At 38.4% G+C, this 20,337-nt stretch overlaps 1 protein-coding gene across 1 annotated transcript in view; it reads right to left on the bottom strand.

Annotated features, from left to right (window-relative positions):
- The window catches only part of C14H18orf63 (chromosome 14 C18orf63 homolog), a 44,690-nt gene extending 29,232 nt beyond the window's left edge, over positions 1–15,458 (bottom strand). The window contains exons 1-6 of the mRNA XM_059895424.1: positions 15,325–15,458; positions 13,209–13,287; positions 11,208–11,264; positions 9,310–9,421; positions 8,304–8,345; positions 6,768–6,844 (exon numbers count right to left, since the gene is read on the bottom strand). Of these exons, the coding sequence (XP_059751407.1) occupies positions 6,768–6,844; positions 8,304–8,345; positions 9,310–9,421; positions 11,208–11,264; positions 13,209–13,287; positions 15,325–15,458 (501 nt within the window). The remainder of the gene's footprint in view (positions 1–6,767; positions 6,845–8,303; positions 8,346–9,309; positions 9,422–11,207; positions 11,265–13,208; positions 13,288–15,324) is intronic.
- Between the last annotated feature and the right edge of the window lie 4,879 nt (positions 15,459–20,337).

Genomic DNA, 20,337 nt, shown 5'->3' with positions numbered 1-20,337 from the left:
TGCTTTTTTCTCTGGTCCTCAGGTGCCCTGTCTGTAGGGTATTTAAGCCTGTAGACAGCCAACAACTTGCCACTTACAGTTTTCTCACCGTGGGAAGTGTGGGGCATTTTCTTACAGTGAGCCAGAGATTAGAGAGACCTCAAGTGAGGTGGAAAATAAGTATTAATGGGTGAGAGGACACTGTATTAAGATTAGAGAGAACGGTTCACAATCGTTTGCCCTTATCATCCATCTTTTGGGAAACAACATTCTAACTTTATTGCCTACTGCTTTTCAATGAACTCCAGCTAACCTGGCCAACTTTTTATTGCCTGGACAAGTCATAAGCATTTTAACAATGCACTGGCTTAAAGCATTGCCCCCGCTCTGATTTACCTGAGTTCTACCAATACAAACCTTACGGGCCTAAATCTAGACCCTTCTCCTCCACATTCAGTGACTTACCCTTCTCTAAATTTCCATTGCATTTATTAGATTAATGGAAATGGGGAGCAGGACAGAGCAAAAAACCATGGATGTAGGAAGAGGAAGATGATAAGCGCTGGTCATGTTGAAAGGACACCAAGAATGAAAAGATACCTATTGTGCTGTACACTGGAAATAAATCTTGTGCTGTGATATTCTGTGCTTAAGAGATTAGTTGCCTAAGCTGTGTGTTAAGAAAAAGATGGTCAGTGCAGGAATGGCTATTACTGTTAGAAAAGACTTGCTGCAGGTGGATCAATAAATTATTTAAGGAAAAACAGAACCTGAAATCGAATTCAGAGAAGGTGGGTATCAGTTCCTAATGTTTGCAGTTTATGAGTTCTCACATACATCTATTTACACAGCTTGAGTTTATATCCTTCTGAGTATTTTCTAAACTATTCAGGGACTCAAGGCAATTGCTGCAGGATCTCCATGATACGAGCACTATGTTTATATTGGTCTTTCTCAACTTAGAGTTTTCTGAAGACCAGCAAACCACTCACCTCTTCACTATACACCCCAACAGACTCTGATTTACCTATCATTTATTAACTCTTTGCATTTATTTACTTAACAAATATTAGTGTCCTTATGTGAGCAAACCCACATAAGAAGGTACTCAATAAATATCACTTCCTCCTTATAATGCCAACTTAAAGAATTTGGACTTTATCTTCCCTAGGCAACACTGAGATACTAGAGATATTTACGTTGGGGACCTCTGTTTTAGAAAGAGAACTCTGTTGACACTGTGAGGAAAATTTAGAGAACAAGAAGGAAAAATGCTGGAAACAGGAAGGCCAAAATGGAGACCATTTTAATAGTTCAAGCAAAGGAAAGGAAGTCTAAATTAGAGCACTGGAAATGAAGACAGAGAGGAAGAGATTTCAGAGACAAAGGTAGACTATTAAAGAGCGATTGGATATAGCAAGCAAGAACCAAAGATGACCCTGAAGCCTCTGGCTGGGTAACTTACTGGCTGTTGATGCCAGTGACCAAAAGAGTAAATTCAAAGGAGGAGCAGAGTTGGGGCTGGGGAGGGTGACAAGTAAATAATTCAGTTTCAGACACAACTGGGTCTGAGTACCATTAGTATATTCATGTGAAAGTATCAGAGAAAGGACAGACAAGCTGAAATTATACAAGGATGTCTGGGAGGTATCATTGTATAGGTTCACCACTGGAATGGGTGAGCCTGTGAAGGAGAAGAAAAGAGGGCTGAAAATGGAACCCAAGGGTTCCATTTACAGTGTGATAAGCAACATTTACACTGTGATAAGAGAAAGATGAGCCATGAATGAATGGAGGAGATTCTGGGGAAAAAAAAACCAAAACAGTTTCAGAGAAATCAAAAAAGGAGCTGATTCAAGAAGAGAGGAAAACTTTGTCAAAGTTCCAAAGGTTTCAAACATGAATTCCCTCAGACATCTCCTTTTTCTCTGAACTCCTAAAGAAACATAGTTCCTATAACAATTATTTTGATACTCTATTGCCAAAAAACTGCTATTCAATTGTTGTGTTTTTTACTCAATACTTATTAGGTATGTACTTCTGTAAGGCTCTTTGGGATATAAAAATTTGAGCCAAGGAACCCAAGGCTAGGTAAAGGAAGTATGATGTAGTGTAGTAGAAAGAAGAGAGTGGAAGGACAAAATCTAAATCCTGAATCTATTTACCTTTATGACCTACAGCAAGTTACTTAAACTCTGTGTCTCAATTTACTTATAAAGTAATAACAATAGCCATCCTTTTTGAACCTCTACTATGTACACTTAATGTACTTTATCCCATTAACCTCCTAACATTGTATGAGGTAAATATCATTACCTTCAATTTATAAGAGATCCAGGGCAATTTAGTAACATGCCCAAAGAGGCACTGCTAATAAGTGCAGAACTGGGGACTTTAATGTAGTTCTAAGCCTACAATGAATTTTTTCGGTGTGTGAATTTAACCGGTGCTGAGGAAATGTTTCTTTCTCCTGGTAAGTTGTGTGTGCATGCCTTTTCTTCTGACCAAGATAAAAACTTCTGGAAGGAAAAGATGTCTTCCATCAGCACCGTGCACGTATACATAATGACAACCAATAAATAGTTGTCTATGGAATAAATACAAATTTGTTTCCAGGTGCCCATTTCCCAAATTTTCCATATAATTAAATGATCAAGGCAAATAGCTTAAGATTACATAATGCTATTCTGGAATATATTCCTCATGTAACTGTGGATTCAATTATAATCTCAAAGCATCAACCAGTAAAACGGCAGTTTACGCATATACATTTCTTTTTAAACACTTAACTGTCAGGAATGCATTATTTTAAAGTTTAAAATAGTCTAAAATTCAATAAATGAGTAAATTATTGTTTCAAATACTTCTTGAATCCATTTAAACCCTAAAGATAAAGGCTAAAATCCCATTTCTCATAATGAATTATGATAAACTGTCTTAAAATTTGCCTAGATAGGATCAAAGATCAGAATTTAGAAAACTACTACAATTTGTAGCCCACAGGAGTTAAATAGGATATAGAAACAAATGTCACTTAGTTCAACATATAAATTAGTCTTCCACTCCACTCAACCTTCCACTCATTCCACAAATATTTACTGGAGTGACAGGTACTATGGTAGGCTCTGATGATAGAAAAATCAATTAAGACACAGGCCCTTCCTTCTAAGACTTCTAAGTTTAATGAGATAGTTACGTGGACAAGAATATGTGATACACACGGCCAGGGGAGCACAGAGAGAGATGAGTCTTGGGAGTTGTGTAAGTCTTCACAGAGGGGTTATATCTGAAATAAGCCTTGAAAGACGAGTGGGAAGATGAGCCAGAGAATGGACACGACAAGCTTGGAGAACAGTATGAACAAACACGTGTAAGTATGAAAGACCATGTTATCTTTGAGAAACAATTAGTAGTTTGGCTACTTGGAGAGCAATGATGGGGGAGATGAGGTTATGCATAAGGTAAATTTGGGTCAACTGGTATATTATACTAAAGAGTTGAGATTTCATCTTATTGATAATAGAAGCCATGGTAGATTTTTAATAAGGAGAATGAAAGTGTAGAAGATGAACTGGAAAGGAGAGAGATGGTAAATATCCTCCTCCTCACCTTTATTCCCCGCTCCGGACCTATAACCAATACTAGATTTTGATAAAATGAAAATTCAATCCAATTATCTTTTAGTATATTGGGAACAAAGGTAAATAAGGCAGGACCCAGACTCTCAGAGAAATTACAACTTAGTAGGAACACAGACATGTATGAAACTAATTTTTATAGCAGTCTGGAGGTGAAAAATGACATATCAAAAGTATAAGTAAAGTGAGATTTAGAGGAACTGATGAGCAATTATAATTTAGGGAATCAATTTAAATAAACTGAACAAGCATCTGTTGAGTGTAAATGTTGAACAGAAGAGAGGAGCGTATCGCCCCCATTTCTGGTGTTTGCTTCCATGTCGAGAACGGTCTACTAACACATATTCATGATGTCACTCTCCTCCTTCATTCACTCCTCCCAGGGCAGATGGGATGGCTTATCTGGTTGGTAAAACTGGGACAACTCCTACCTCGTCCTCTTGGGAGCTGGCCTGCTGGCAAAGAGTGGTGTTCTGTATTCTCTCAGTCATACTGGGAATGGTGCCTGATCTCCCAAGTGAATCTGTGGGTTTCTGTTACTGCCATAAGTTGGTGGGTCAATCTACCTAATTCTAGGGTTCAGACAGGTCACATTCTCCAGTAGCTGTTTTTCTTTTTCAGTAATAAACAGTGTGACCATATATCTGTTAAAATAATTAAAATGGAGACCAAACTTGAAAATTCATTAGGCAGACAATACCAGTCAAGCTACAAAGGCAAAGCCTAATTTAGCTTATTCTGCAACACAAGCAAAATTTAACTTAGATTATTTCTTGTAAATGTCTCCAAAAATCATAAATGAACCACACTGTTTTCCAAAGTGGTATGCTACAATAACTTTTAACCAATCCCCTGTCATTTGGAAACCCCACTGCTATAACCAGTCATTATAAAGATTAAACAACTTCCACATTTTTGCTATATAAGCTGTCCTATAACAACACACCTCTGAGCTTCATTCCACTACTGGTTTGAAGACTCTCAGTTCACAAACTATAGTTTTATGCACAATAAACTCTTAATAAATACAATTTTGATTGATCTGATTTTAATTTTTAACATATCCCAGTTCATACACATTGGGCCAGTATCCCATTAGGTTAGCTAGTGTCCCTTTCACTCTCAAAAGTGTTCATTTTGGATGATAAATTATATTCTCATCCTAGTAATAAAGGTGGTGTTCTGATCTCTATATGTCATACTCTTCTTTGTCATTCTCTAATTGGTTCAAATCTCAGATATATAAAACAGAAGTATCATCTGTAGAAAATTCAAAGGGCAGTAAGACACAATATTGGTCCCTAAGAAGCTTATTATAAGGCAAGTTGGAGATACAGAAATGAGTATAACTCTAAAAATACAAAGAGGGGGACCTCCCTGGTGGTCCAGTGGCTAAGACTCCGTGCTCCCAATGCAGGGGGCCCGGGTTCGATCCCTGGTCAGGGAACAAGATCCTACATGCCGCAACTAAGAGTTTGCATGCCGCAACTAAACATTCCGCATGCCCCAACAAAGATCCCCCGTGCCGCAACTAAGACTTGGCACAGCCAAATAAATAAATAAATATTAAAGTAAATAGATAAATAAAAATACAAATAAGTATGTGAGCATGGTGAAGAGTAGTGTGAAGGTTTAAAAGAGGGTGAGAGATCACAGTGGGTTTGGAGCCTTGGGAACGTTCCTCATCAGTACCAGATATTCACGTTATGCCGCCCATTCTGTAACAGAGAACAAACCTGAAATATACACGATGGCCCACTCTCAAGGCTCTGCCTCCCAGGTTTGACCTTTAAAGGTATAACACTTTTCGTTCATATAGAGATAAAAAGTTGTGGAACAGAGAATAACATTTGTCCTGTTGGAGGTTTACAGGAACATCGTGACCTGACCTACATGGACAGCTGCAAGAACAAAGGATTCGGGCACCGAGAAGTTTGCAACAACTAGCCACAGCCCTCCCTTTTTAGTATAAAAGAAGCCTGAACTCTAACTCGGGTAAGATGGGTCTCTGGGACACTAGCCCACCACAGCCTCGGTCTGCTGGCAAGTGACTACTCCTTGCCCCAACGCCTCATCTTTCAATTTACTGGACTGTCGTGCAGCGGGCAGTATGAGCTTTGACTCAGTAACAATTCCAATTATTTATATTCAGGTCAGCTTTCCTACTGGCTTACATAACTCTTGAGGGCCAGAAAGTAGATCCTATTCATTTTTGACTTGTCTATTGCCTCAACATAACAGGTAATCAAAAAATTATAGAGAAATGAATAAAGTAGCATTTGAGCTGGCCCTTAAAGAATAAGCATACTGTATAGCCAATCAGAGGGGCACTCTAAGCAAAGGAAGAGTCATCTGTGCTCTGAGTGGGGTTTCTCAATCTGGACACTACTGACAGCTTGGGCTGGAAAACTCTTTGTGGGGATGGGAGTGGGGTTGCTGTCCTGTGTACTGTAGAATGTTTAGCAGCATCCTGGCCTCTATCCACTAAATGCCAGTAGCAACACACCCCTCCCACTTTGTGATAACCAAATTTTCTCCAGACATTACAAATGTCTCACGGGGAACAAAATCACTAATTTTGCCCTCCACCCTTCTCTGTTGAGAACCACTGTCATAGAAGAAGGAAAATACCATTTACTGAGTTACCATTAATGTGGAAGATTCTATGCTGGGTGCTACGAGAATTAGCAAAATAAAAGACATATCCTTCCACTAAGAAGGAAAAAACTGTTATGTGTAAAAAATAGATGGAAAAAAAAAAGCTATAAAAAGCCAGTGGGGGGTTATTACATTTAGTATGAGCTGAAATAGCATTTTTAATATTTGGAGATGAAAGAAGAGGCACGAAGTGGGTGCCGAGGCAGGGCAGGGTTGTGGAGTCTTGAATGCCACCTAAAAAGATTTTTGAGCAAGGGAGTAATATAATTCGATCTGTGTTAAACTGACAGAGTCGTGTTTTCTTTGGTAAACAGATTTAGGACAATATCAATATAGCAAGCATTTAATAATATGGATTTTGATAATAAAAACTTTCTTATCACTCTTCTTGTTAAAAATCAAAACCTCCTAGCATATCAGTAATAATAATGAATATATTAATTATATAGTAAGTATAGTAAGGTTAATTATAGAAATCAAAATATGTGGTACCTGAGGTGGTGGCAGTCTGATTGTGTAAGCTTCTATGCTTAGACAAACTTGAGTTTCTGTTACATTGATGTCTAATACTGAAAATAAAATTATTAACTGTGAACTTTCTGGAATTATTACTCCAGCTTATCAAATTAAGTATTTTAGTAACAAAAGAAATTAATTTAACTCAATTTATTCAAGTTGGAAACTCAGTTAAGAACGGATTTTTTTCACACATGGTAAAATTCATATAATCACCATATAATATTTGATGGTCTATAGATGAGACATCTAAAAGAAGACAAAAGCATATGTGGGTATGTATGTGTAAGGTAGGGTTACAAAAAGAAAAATGAGACATCCCATAATTGAGAGGAAAACTCAACAAATACTTTTTAGAAGTCTGACATATATTATATGTGAAAGATGAAGGCTCTTCTTAAATTAGAAGAGGTACCAGGCCATGATTTTGACTTCACTAGTCTTACTAACAAATGTCCTCAAATATACTGGCAGATGTATTCCAGATCTTTCAGAGCCCCAAGGCTTCTATCTTGCTTTCTTGTGATTAAAATTACTTATACAAGTCAGATCGTGGTACCTGGAATAAAGCATGAGGGGGCTTCTGGTGTACTGGTAGTGTTATACATCTACAATTTGTCAGTTTTGCCATAGAATATTACATTCAGTAAAACTAGAAGAAAAAATTCTAACACGAGTGAGGAATTTTGCTCTCCTAAGCTGTTATCTTTAACCTCCGACAGCTGTAGTCTCCTGACAGTGTTTGGGGATGGAATTAAATTTAGGTAATGAACCCGTTCATCCAGAGCTAAAGCACAGTGACTGCCACTGTCCAACGTAAACATAAAACCAGAGCAAGGAGGGCAAATAGGCTTCAGCTTGAAAGTCAACTCAGAGCAAATACTCTGTGGATTGTAGGTGCTAGTCCGAGATTTAAGGCTATGGCCAAATGGTGGTAAAAGCTACCATGATTGACAATAATGTCTACTTGGCTCAGGATTTCCCCCTATCTGCTATCTCTGGACTACTATTTAGGAACATGTCTACCTGCAGTACAACCATGCACATCAATGAAAGAATTAGATTAAACCATATTGTAAACTGTGTATTTTAGATCATCTGTGTCTCTTTAGACAATATTTTTTTTTTAAGAAGAAGAAGAATCATGTACTCAAAAGAAATAAAGTTCTTACTTACAACAGTACTAAAGAATTCTTATGATATAGCTCTGGAAACTATACTTTATAAATGCCTGCAGAATTAAACCCCTTTTGGGTCACAGTTTTCTTTAAGTAGAGAAATTAAAAATATAGCTTTTATTCCAATTAAGAGAATTTTTTTTCTTATGTAAGTAGAATGTATATTTTGAACCAGAGGTGATTTCCTGAGTAAAACTGTGATTATAACAATATATGATTAAATTCTGATATAACCTAATCATCAAGATTTTAACAACCTAACCATCTGTACCATTCTTTAAACAACTGTTATTATATTAATGTTTTAACTATTAACTTATGCATTTTTACTTACCAACAGCACTTTGCTTTCCCATCTGAGAAAGAAATTCTCTTCCTTAAAAAATTCATAGGATATGCCATATTATTAAAACTTATAAATCATGCTTAATATAACCTTTTTATGTAAAATTATCAAAGCTATGGAAAATGCTTTAAAATACAGTTTTAGGGACTTCCCTGGTGGTGCAGTGGTTAAGAATCAGCCTGCCAATGCAGGGGACACGGGTTCGAGCCCTGGTCTGGGAAGATCCCACATGCCGTGGAGCAACTAAGTCCATGTGCCACAACTGCTGAGCCTGCGCTCTAGAGCCCGTGAGCCACAACTACTGAGCCTGCGTGCCACAACTACTGAAACCCGTGTGCCTACAGCCCGTGCTCCACAACAAGAGAAGCCACCTCAGTGAGAAGCCAGCGCACTGCAACGAAGAGTAGCCCCCGCTCACCGCAACTAGAGAAAGCCCGTGGAGCAATGAAGACCCAACACAGCCAAAATAAATAAATGAATAAATAAATAAAATTTTAAAAATAAATAAAATGAGGTTTTATATGAATATCTAATGACAATTCAGAGAAAAAATATAATCACTCAAAAAGTATCTCTTCAATTAAAAGGACAGAAATACCCAGTTCTTCCCTCAAATATTTATTCCTGGTATAAAATATTTAGAAAACAGTTAGATCTCAACACAAAATTCGAACAGACTTTTGGGTCCAACAATACTGGTAATTTGTGTTCATTTTATTATAATGCTCCATAACTTATATTTATTCTTCTTTAAATGTCAAGTATTCTATAATAAAAACATTTTTTTCAAAGAAACACTAGGAGCCCTCTGGATATAATCCCGAAGTAAGGACATGACACTTATGTTGATGTGGGCTTGCTTGAGAATGCTTGGTTGGGGCTATGCTTTAAGAACCATTCCCTAAAAATAACATACCTTAAAATTAAAAACACATGTACATAATAGCAGTAAGCTAGTTCAGAAAGCCCCAATGACTGAAAGAGATAAAGTCACCTTGCACCAAGAGATGGCCAGTTTTATTCCAGGCTGGAGCAAGTCTAGCTGTGAGTGAATATGAAAGGCAGTTTTGAAGAATTACAGGAATTACTCGTTGTGGAGCCTCCACCTAAAATATTAAAGCACAAAATATGGGCAAGTTCACAGCAATTGTTATGTCCCTATAAACTCAGAGAAAAATGTCTGTGTGTTTAGATCACCACCTAACAAACTGGGCTATCTTGGATATGTTATAGTCATCACTACAGCTAATCCTACCTGGTTCTAAAGTTAAAGAAGTGTTAAAATATATTCACTTTGAAACTATGACTATAATGGGCAAATTCTACCTGCTTATCCTGGCTCAATAAGCCTAAATTTTTGGAGCTCCGGTGCTAGGACCTTAAACTTTACTTTGTATTTTGCTGTACACAAAGGAAACAAGTCCAGAACTATATTGTAATATTTCTCATTATGTTTCACTCTAGTTCAATATCAGAAAACAATTAAATATTTACATGGGCACACATGCAACCAGCAGAGTATCTCTACTTGTACAGAATTTTTAATGATCAGATGGGAAACCCATGAGTACCCCCAGCATATTGATTAAAGAGGGTTTCCAGGCTGCAATGCAGGGAGGAGGAATCCTGGAAGAGGCAGTGGGCTCTGTGGGTTGAGCAGACAGAACTGAGAGTCCAGGGAGGCCAAAGGAGCTAGAGTTTGGGGGTTAAGTATTGAGAGAAGAGAGCTGCATAGAGAGAAAACTCTGAGATCAGCGGAGTCCCTCCTTGAGTATTCAGTTGCATATGGAATAGCACACGCATATGAGGTAACTTCTCAGGGCTGTTTGCTATACAAACGTCCTTACAAATGTAGCCCAGAAGAAAACACTGCCATTGCCTTTGCTAGCATGTAGAAAAGTGAGCGAGCCAAAGATAACTGTCACCCAATAAGTAAAAAGGAGGGAATTATTTCCTACTTTAAGATTCCTGAAGGCAGGAAGTTTATCTGGTTCACAGCTTTATCTCCAGAAACAAGTAAAGTGCTCAGTATATTATAGATGTGCAATAAATATTTGCTGTGATTATTATCATGTAGAAAATATCTATATAAAGAAAAATTGAGCATAATCACGAAGGCTCCACAAGGGTGGGAAAGAATACTGCCTTCCCACAGATTGTAAATGATGGCTAAAACCAGCTTTCAGGTTATTCAAACATTTCGCAGGGAACTGCAAAGACTCTCCGGGTATTATTGAGATCTTATCATCCTCCTAGAACTTAAAGAAAGCATCTCATCTTGGAGATGACTAAAAACCTCATTAACCCGAACCTCACTAGGTTTAGGAACAGAGGCCAGCAGTGATGCCTGGATGGACTGCTAGAATAACCAAGGATACAGTGCCTCAGAGATCAATGCAGAGACATGAAGGGAGCTCCAGCAAAGTCTCCACAGCCTGAGTAACTGAGACATGACAGGTGCTCAACTCCACGTATTCATTTTTTTTCTTGCTAAGATCCAGATACTCACCACCACGGAAAATACAATCTATACTGTTTTGTTCCCCTACTTATTAGCTATATGATTGTGGACAATATTTTCACCTCTCTGGGTTTCATTTTCTTCATCTGTAAAAATGGGGGTATTCACTTCTTGGAAGATACAGATGATAAGTGAAATTATGCCACATAAAATGCCTGCAAGAAAGTACCCAACAAAATTAAGACTCTTCCCCTCTTTCTCTACTAAATGGGCATAAAATAATTGTTCTGGGAAAAAAAATGTTGGGTTCTTTCACATGCATAGCAATAACTTATGAGAAAGATAATCTAATTTTTGTTTACTGACAAAAGAAGTTGAATACAAAATCAATATAAACAACATCTGGAATTATTATCCTTTTAAAAACTTACCTTAGCTCCATATTTTTCAATATAGGCATTAAGTTTTCCAGCTTTATAAAATGGTATCTATTAAAAAAATTCACATTGATAAGAAGGACTTAACATAAATATATTATTAAATAATGCACTACATAAAGAATTTAAACATTATAGAGCAGAGCAAAGCAGAGGGCCATCATCCTAACAGTTTCTATGCCCAGGAGAAAGAAGTAGGTAATAATCATTCTCTTCCTGAAATAGAATCTGTGGGTACATTCCAAAGTGAGGAAAGCCTTTCTGGGAGTGACCTGAATCCAGAAACCATATAAATGAAAAGGCCAATAAATTTCGTATAATAAATATTTAATACCTTTCTTAATAAACAATAATTTCTTAGACATGAATAAGGAAAATGGACACAAGTAGAAGATCAAGAGAAAGTTCAAAAGGCCAAGGTGTTCCAACTAACCAATGAAACAGAAATTAAAAGAAGATATTATTGATATTTTTAACCTAACAAATTGGCAGATATGCAAAGACTGCTAATATTCAGTGTTTGTGAGGATGTGGAAATATAGGTTCCCTCATACACTATTTATTAAATGTAATCTAGTACAAGCTTTTCAGAGCACAATTTAGCAGCATGTAGATTATAGTTTAAAATGTACTACAATCCAACATCTAAGACTTTAACCCACAGAAACTACCAGATAAATAAAAATGATATAATTTCCACTTTCTGAAGCATTGTTTATAATAGCACAAGACTAGAAACTCAGATGAGCATTAGAAGGTAATAATTAAATTATTATATACCCATACAATGAAATATTTCACATCCTTAAAAATGAGTAAAATATATGTACTGACACAGAACAATACCCAGGCTGTTAAAGGGGAAATAAAAGGTAAGTTTCAAAATAGTATGTATAATAATCCCATTTTCTATTTTAAATATTTTTGTAAAAATTTTTACAGCATCTAATATCTTTGTAAGAAAGTAAAACATATTTTTAGATGGCAATTTTCCTCTTACTATTCTTGCTAAGATTAGGATACTAGAATTTACTAAAACAATGTCCTCGTTTCATAAATTTTTCAGGTAGAAAAGAACACAAATAAGAGACTTTACTGTCTACTTGTTCACCAACAGCTTGTCTTTCTTAAAAGCTATATTAAAGATGAAAAGATAAAAGATGGACATACAACCATAAAACCTAGAAGAGAAATAAAAGACCTGAAGAAGATTTTGAATGGTCTATCAGCACTGTTATTAAATATTGATTTCACTGGATTCTGGGGAATTAAAATCTCAGAAAAAGAGGATTTTTCAGAAAGATTTTTGACAAAAATCTCAGGATAATATAATTTTTATAAAGATTCTTGGTACTTCATTTATCATTCCCAGTTATATACAGCACTGGAAAATATATTTCTTGTTCTAATTTTACTAAGAAAAAATTTTAATGAAATTTCCAAATTAAAAAAAACTATTGAGCAGGTGGTGGTATGATGAATTGGGAGATTGGGATTGACATATATACACTAATATGTATAAAATGGATAACTAATAAGAACCTGCTGTATAAAAAAATAAATAAAATAAAATACAAATATTCAAAAGAAAAAAAAAACCTATTGACCTAAGTTCTTTAAAAACAATTGGAGATTTGCTGGAACAAGAAACTTCTTTTATATTAAATGTAATTCTAAAGAATAAAATATAAGAAAAGGATTAAGTCTGTGCTATCTTAAAAATTATGCTGTAACGTATTTTATTCATTGATAATCTTTATCTTAACATTAATGACAGGGAAAACTAAATATTAATTTAGAGCCACAAAAATGGATCTTAAACATCAGGTATATCAAAGTTAAAGTCTGTTAATGGTTTGATCAACCTACAACACAACGTAATTTGTCTTCATAAATCATGTTCAATTTGAGCTATAATTAATACCTGAATTAATGTTTATCAACATTGCTCCCAATAATTAGTAATAATACATTATAAAATGTTAAAATACTAACCGCCATCACCACCCAAATTTGGGTAAATATTTCAGGTACAGGTGATGTCAGGATATCTTGGTGCAAAAACAGCAATTGCCTGTGGAGATGAAATGTATTAATTTTAAAGTGGACTGCCCACTCTCTGTTTTTACTTTACCAGAACATTTAAAAATTGCTTAGTTCCAATCAAAAGCTTAAGTTTCTTCTAGCCAAGGACTGTATTATAGATTTCTGTATCTCTCCCCACGCTTAGCATGTTACCTTGAACATTGTAAGCAATCAGGCAAGATTTGAATTAAGAGAATTATAAAGTTTTAGGTATATTAATATGAAAACTTGTCCATGCATCTGTTTCCTAACTCCTTTCATCTGTGAACCAAAATTTCTCTTTAATTTTATTTATTTATTTTGGCTGCGCCAGGTCTTAGTTGCAGCACGTGGCACCTTCATTGCGGCACGTGGGACCTTCGTTGCGGCATGCGGACTCTTAGTTGCAGCATGCAAACTCTTAGTTGTGGCATGCATGCAGGATCTAGTTCCCCCACCCGGGATCGAACCCAGGCCCCCTGCATTGGGAGCGCAGAGTCTTACCCACTGGACCACCAGGGAAGTCCCCAAAATTTCTCTTTTAAAACTTCAATTCTATCTTGAGTATAGACTTGAAAAAGTCTAACCACTGTGAAGAATCCAGCTCTTTTAATTCCTGTTTCTCCCATTTTCCTTTTTTAAAATTTTTAAAGTAGTGGTCAGAAGCACTGGAGGAAAGAGTCTAAGGATTCACCCACCAGCGAAGTTATCAACTACTTTAGTGTGAGAACTATTGACTAGATTCTTTTTCTTCAAAAAGGAATTTTTTTCCAAGCCAGAATGAAGTGGGTAGCGGTTTTATTTCAGTATTCAAAAGCCAAATGAACTTACAACAACAATCATTACAATTCAAGTTACCATCAATAATTTTGTTGGAAAAAAATGGGAAAAACATAAAAGGGAATAGAGGTGGAAATGTAAAAATTCTCAAAATTATTAATCATCAAGGAAACAAATTTTAAAAACCAGGAGTGTGTGTGTGTGGGATTACATCAAAAAGTGAGATGGGTCAATCTGTTTCTGGTGGCCTCGTCTTTGTTGGAACTGTGGTGCAGCAGGTACGTGCTTTTGCAAGGCCTGCCTTTGTCTGACACAACCACGGCTCTGCTCTCTCGGTTCCAGCCTCTTTGTCAGTGATTGGAATGATGAGTCAAAACACCCCTCTCTATGGGCATGACCCATATGAGGGTGAACAGCAAAAAATCTCTCGTAAGGTTTTCTACTTATTTGTTTCCCAAAGGGGTCACAAGTGAATGCTCAATGGGTATCAAATTGTACCTTAGCAGGAAGGGTACAGACTCCTGGCTGCACTTGAGTGGGAAAATATACAGTGGGCAGAAGAAAAGTGTTATAAATAAGAGCAAAATGGAGGACACCCCAAGAGTGTCTTATTTCCGGCCCCTAGCAATCTTATACGTGTTTGTTCCTCTCCAAGAAATTCAGTTACGGATATAATATTGTTACGTATTCTAAGAGTTCTTTTTTGAATGTCTCAAACAATTTAAGGGACTAATACATGGTGGGTCCTCAGTAATCACAGTGTTATACTTTAGGCTTCAACTAAGCTGTTTTTCAAAGACTATCTTGGGTCAGATATTTCAAGATAGTTCTTGGAGAAATACTCTTCAGAAATACTCTTATATCAACCTGAAAATTTAAAAATTATATTATTCTAAAATGTTTACAGTATCTCCTAAAGTGCTTCATAAACAGCAGGTACTTCATATATATTTATTAATTACTATCTCTATGTTTTGGGAGCCTGATTTAATTCATCAATGTCTATAAAATATTTAAATTAAAATATCACACAAGAAGCCGCAAATATAAAAACTCAACAGTGAGATAGTCTATCTCAAGTATTTCAAGTCCTCCCCTAAATGTAATTCAATATACCTGATTAGAACAAAACTGAATTCCTTTATTTCAAAATTATATAAACAGATTAAGTAAATGAGTATTTTGCTTTAAAGGAGATACTACTAAAACAGCTCTTAAAGGTCTCAAAAAGTTTATGAAGTCTTAGTTATACGATGTGTTTTTTTACCTGCATATCTTCACCTGGGTGCTCCTCATCTCAGTATCTGCCACTCCATTACTCAATATTATCCTGACAGCACAGAGTCTGTGTAAATCTGGAAGTGTGATGAAGAACAGTGACTGCTGCCTAGAGTCATTCATACTTTCTTGTTGACTGAATGTCTCAGTAAGCAGGCCTTTAAAAATAAACAACAATAAAAGGGTAGCAAACTATTTTACCAATAGGGTTTCAATACCAATCCATTACAGAATATTTGATATTGTGTTAGTATAAGATGATAAAAACAAGTTAGCAAACATCAGCAGTTAAATATCATTCACATTTTACTTTTGAGGTTTTCTAATGATAATCTAGAATTTGGGGGTAGGTACAAGTTTTATAAGGATGTAATTCATATAACAGACAATTCACCTATTTAAAGTGTACAATTAAATGGTTTTTATTATATGCACAGAGTTGCAACCATCACGATACATTTTAGAACACTTTTGTCACCCCAAAAATATAAGCTAGAATTTTAAACCTGCAGTTCTATACAACAAATAGAATAATTTGAGTACAAATAATACAAAAAACTCCCAGCAATGTGTATTAAATGCCTACTCTGTTCTGGGTACTAGATGCTTTTCTACTATATTGTTTTTATTTAACAAATTCCTTCTAAAGTTTCTGGCTATTCTTAAGTTTCATTTTGTTTTCAGGAAAATGAAATCTTTCCTATGACAAGAATAATTTTTAAAAAATCAAAATGTATAGCAAAGTCTTCTGCTGTTTCAGGTTATCTCTATAAAGCACTTCAAAGTTCAAGAATATATTTTCATTATTTTACACGAAAGAAAATGTTTACTGAGATCTTTAAATTTTTATCTAGTTTCCTTTTCCACTAATTATCTGGCTTTCAAACTTCTACGTGGGACACATTTTAGAGTTGATAATTCACAGGGCATACCTTTGGAGTCTATCTGATGTACGACAGAAAGGAAAACTGCAATGTAAAAGTAAAGCATATAATTTAAGCTCAATTTCTCTAGGGCACACAAATACATCCAGGGAAGGTAACTGGTATTCTAGTACTTCAAACCTTTAAACACCTACATATTTTCTCTCTTTAAGAAGAAAAGTAGTAACATATCAGTCCTGGAACCTGGAGTGTGACCAGCCTTAGGTCTGATCTCAGTAACCAAATGCCTCTGTGGTGCCACTGGAGGAATAGTGGCAATGCCCTTCTGCTCCCCACACATCTTTCTCACTCAAGCACCACAGCGCTTGAAATTTTCATCATTAAAGATCACTTAGGTTCTTTTAAAAGTGGAAGTACTCTTGGAAATGATTAACACAAACAAAGTCACACAAGGTGTTAAATACCTAATCAAGATGATTTCTGATATTAAAAATAGAAACAGTCCTTCCTTCTCTCTGCTTTTCTACTTTCTCTCCTATGTAAATGCTCACTGTTGTGAAATTTTTTTAAAAAAATGAAGTACAGGGCTTCCCTGGTGGCGCAGTGGTTAAGAATCCGCCTGCCAATGCAGGGGACACGGGTTCGAGCCCTGGTCCCGGAAGATCCCACATGCCGCAGAGCAACTAAGCCCGTGCGCCACAACTCCTGAGCCTGCACTCTAGAGCCCACGAGCCACAACTACTGAGCCCGCGTGCCACAGCTACTGAAGCCCTCACGCCTAGAGCTCGTGCTCCGCAACAAGAGAAGCCACCGCAGTGAGAAGCCCGCGCACCGCAACAAAGAGGAGCCCCTGCTCGCCGCAAATAGAGAAAGCCCGCGCGCAGCAACGCAGACCCAACGCAGCCAAAAATATAAATAAATAAAATAAAATAAAAATGAAGTACAAAGTTCCAAGACCAACACAATCTACTTCACAGTTCTGCTAAAATTCACTTCCTCTGAAGCGTTTTAGTAAAGGGCATCAATAATAAATAAAGTAAAATATAAAACAAAGAACTGATTATGGCTTGGGCCCAGAGGTACAACCGTGCATATTTTAATGGAAATAGGTCAAAGACATGGGCGAAAGTTAGGGATTTGTTACTTCCATTTCTAAAACACATTTCCCACTAAAATTACTTTCTGCCTCGCTTTTCCTTTAAATATCTTCCAGCAAAGTCACCAAGAAATTCCTGTGAGTGGTCCTGCCCATCTCTTGTCAATCTTCCAAGAGTGCTCGGAAAATTGTATGTAAACAACACTGCCCTGTTCAGGAATAGGTGAGAATTTATTTAATTTTACTATTTAGAACTACATTAAAACAATTTTTTTTTTCAGTTCATAATTGGCAAAACTTACAAATTAAAAGTTTGTTTTCTTTCCCTAGATTGTATACGAACTGTAATGTTAAGGCCTGGAACTCGGATATACTACGTATAACGTATACGGATGAACTGTTAATTAACATACTGATCAGAGACTAGCATCTTTCACGTCCAAGCTGACAAATGGAAAACTTGCTGACTCCAAAATAAAATTCTGACCCCATTTCTGCCTTGGTGAAGTGTTACCAGTAAGTAACAGGTACCTAGAAGATTCTCCATGTGATGACTCAAAAACCCCAGGAGACCCAAACTTGCTGTGAACGCCCAGGCTGTGCGGTCTAAGCAACTTTCAGCCCCTCTGGAGCTGCAGTTTCTCCCTCTGTTGGGGCCCTCGGTGGGAAACAGCCTGCCTGCAGGTCGGATTCCTGCTGCCCCACCGATGGCTTCCAAGGTCAACAGGCCAGTCTCCCCCCCCGCACCGCCGGGCCCCGTCTTCTTAACGCACAGCATGGCGGTTCTTTAAGTTACCGATTAAATAAGGTGCCCTACTATTGGAACCTGTGGGCCTTCGTGAAAGAATGACTCTTTGTTCCTTTCCTTTTTCCTTTTCACAAGCTAGAACTAGCTCTTCAGCACGCGCGTCCTGTCAAAGCCACGCCCTCAGAGCCGTCGCCCCCTGACGCGAACGCACGAGCCTCGCGGTGAGGCGGCCCGGCCTGCAGCGACCTCCCCCGCTCGCCCTCTCAGTCTCTGGCTCAGACAAGAAGCTGGTCTCCCGGGTCATAGCCTCCTCACCTCAGTCTCCCGCGCCGCGGGCCCGCGCTCCTCAGCGTCTTCCCGGCGGCTCTGAGGTACCGCTCCCAGCATGCCCCGCGCTCTCAGCGGTTTCCTCACCATCCCCCAGCCAGCGCTCCCAGCCTACCCCGAGAACCCCCAGAATGCCCCGCGCGCCCCGCGACCCCAAGCGTACCCCCGAGCGCTCCCAGAATGCCCCGCGCGCCCCAGTTTTTCCCGCCAAAGCTTTTGGCGGCCTGCGCTGTTCTGCCGGAGCCCGTGGTTCCCCAAGAGAAGAGCCGGCGTTGGCCCCGGTGTGGCCCGTCTCGAGGCCCTTGCTGTCTTCCAGAGAGAGGTAGGATGCATCCGCGCGGTATGGCCGGTGGGGAGCCACAGGTGCCGAGCCCCGCGCTTGCTGCACTGACGGGCTGTCCGGCCTCATGCGCAGGGCGGCCCTTGGATCCGCTGAAAGTCTGGCGGTGGAACTTCCTGAGTGGGGCGTCCTGCAGCGTGGCGTGGAGCGGAAGCCCGGTGCAAGGGCTAGTTCCTAGGTATTTATTAAGCGCCTGCTGTGTGCCCGGAGCTTTTCTAGGAGTCACTGATGGAGCATTGAACTAAGAGCACTCCCTGTCCTCCTGGACCTTACATTTTTCTTGAGGGTTGGGGGATAGATTAATACGATAAGTGTGCAAAATGTCGGTCTGGAAGATGGTGATAGGTGCGCTGGGACAGGGAGATGGAGTGCCGGGAGAGGCCCTTTCGGAGGTCACGAGGCCTCATGGAGAAGGTGACATGTAGGACAGAAAGGAGATGGGAGTGGGCGGCCACACGGAGGTCGGGGGAGGTGGGGGGAGGACGTTGTAAGGGAGGGACTCACGAGTACAAGCAGAACGCCTGAGGCAGGCGGGAGGGTGACCAGCTGGCTGCAGTGGAGCTGGAAGGAGAGGTAGGGACGCGAGGCCAGGAGGTTAAAGCGGGTCAGACAGTGTTAGGCTTGATAAGCCGTGTGTTTTGTAACGGGTGCACCCAGGCGCTGTGCTGAGAATGGCCTGAAGGGAACAGAGGGACAGAAAGGAGAGCAGCTAGGAGGCAATGGCAGTGGTCCAGGAGAGGGAAGATGCGGCTGGGATCAGGGCAGAGGCAGTGGAGGTGATGAGATGGGATTGCACTGTGAAGATCCTTTGAAGTTAGATCTAATAGGCTGTGGATATGGATTGATGTGGAGTCTGAGAGTTAAGCATAGCTGCAGGGTCTTTGTACTGACTTGGGAGGATGGGGTTGCCATTAACCTAAGGGGAAGACTGGGAGGAGAAAGTTTGTGGATGAAAATAAGAGGAGGTCAGTTTGGGGACACGTTAACTTTGAGAAGTGAAGAGGAGGAGTTCTGGGGAGAGATCTGTATGTAATAGATGGTATTTAAAATCATGAGACCAGAACAGATCTGGAAGAGAGTGAAAGGGTAGAAAGAAAGAAGTCCTCACACTGAATCCTGGGAGACTCCTGTATAAGTTCAGGGAAACGAGGAGGAGGAAGCTCATGGGTGGAATGTCAGGAGATTTTTATCAAGTAAGAGAAGATTTGCCACTTTTCAACCTCACATCTTACCAGGTTCGAGAAGTTATACTATGAAAGAATGAGGTTTTGTATTGTGTTTAATGTTTGATCTATTAGAGTAATTTACTTATTTTATTTGAAAAATGAGTTTTGGCAAAGAGGAATGCTTTTAGATATCCTAACTTGGTAACGAAGTGCTCAATACTTACATATTGTTTGGTTACTTATAACCACAACTGTGAGATTGTAGTAAAGGTTGGTGAGTAAAATCAGCCTCCTATGACAAACAGTTTACATCAAACATCGAAGTACTAAATAGTCCAGTTCTCTTCACATAAAAGGTGAAATGTATGGCTTTTATTTGGATCTTGATTTAAATAAACTATAAAAACTATTTATGAAACAGTTAGAAATTTGCATACTCTA

Source organism: Balaenoptera ricei, chromosome 14 (genome assembly GCF_028023285.1).
Source record: "Balaenoptera ricei isolate mBalRic1 chromosome 14, mBalRic1.hap2, whole genome shotgun sequence".
NCBI lineage: Eukaryota > Metazoa > Chordata > Mammalia > Artiodactyla > Balaenopteridae > Balaenoptera > Balaenoptera ricei.
This window is presented reverse-complemented; position numbering and strand designations above follow the sequence as displayed.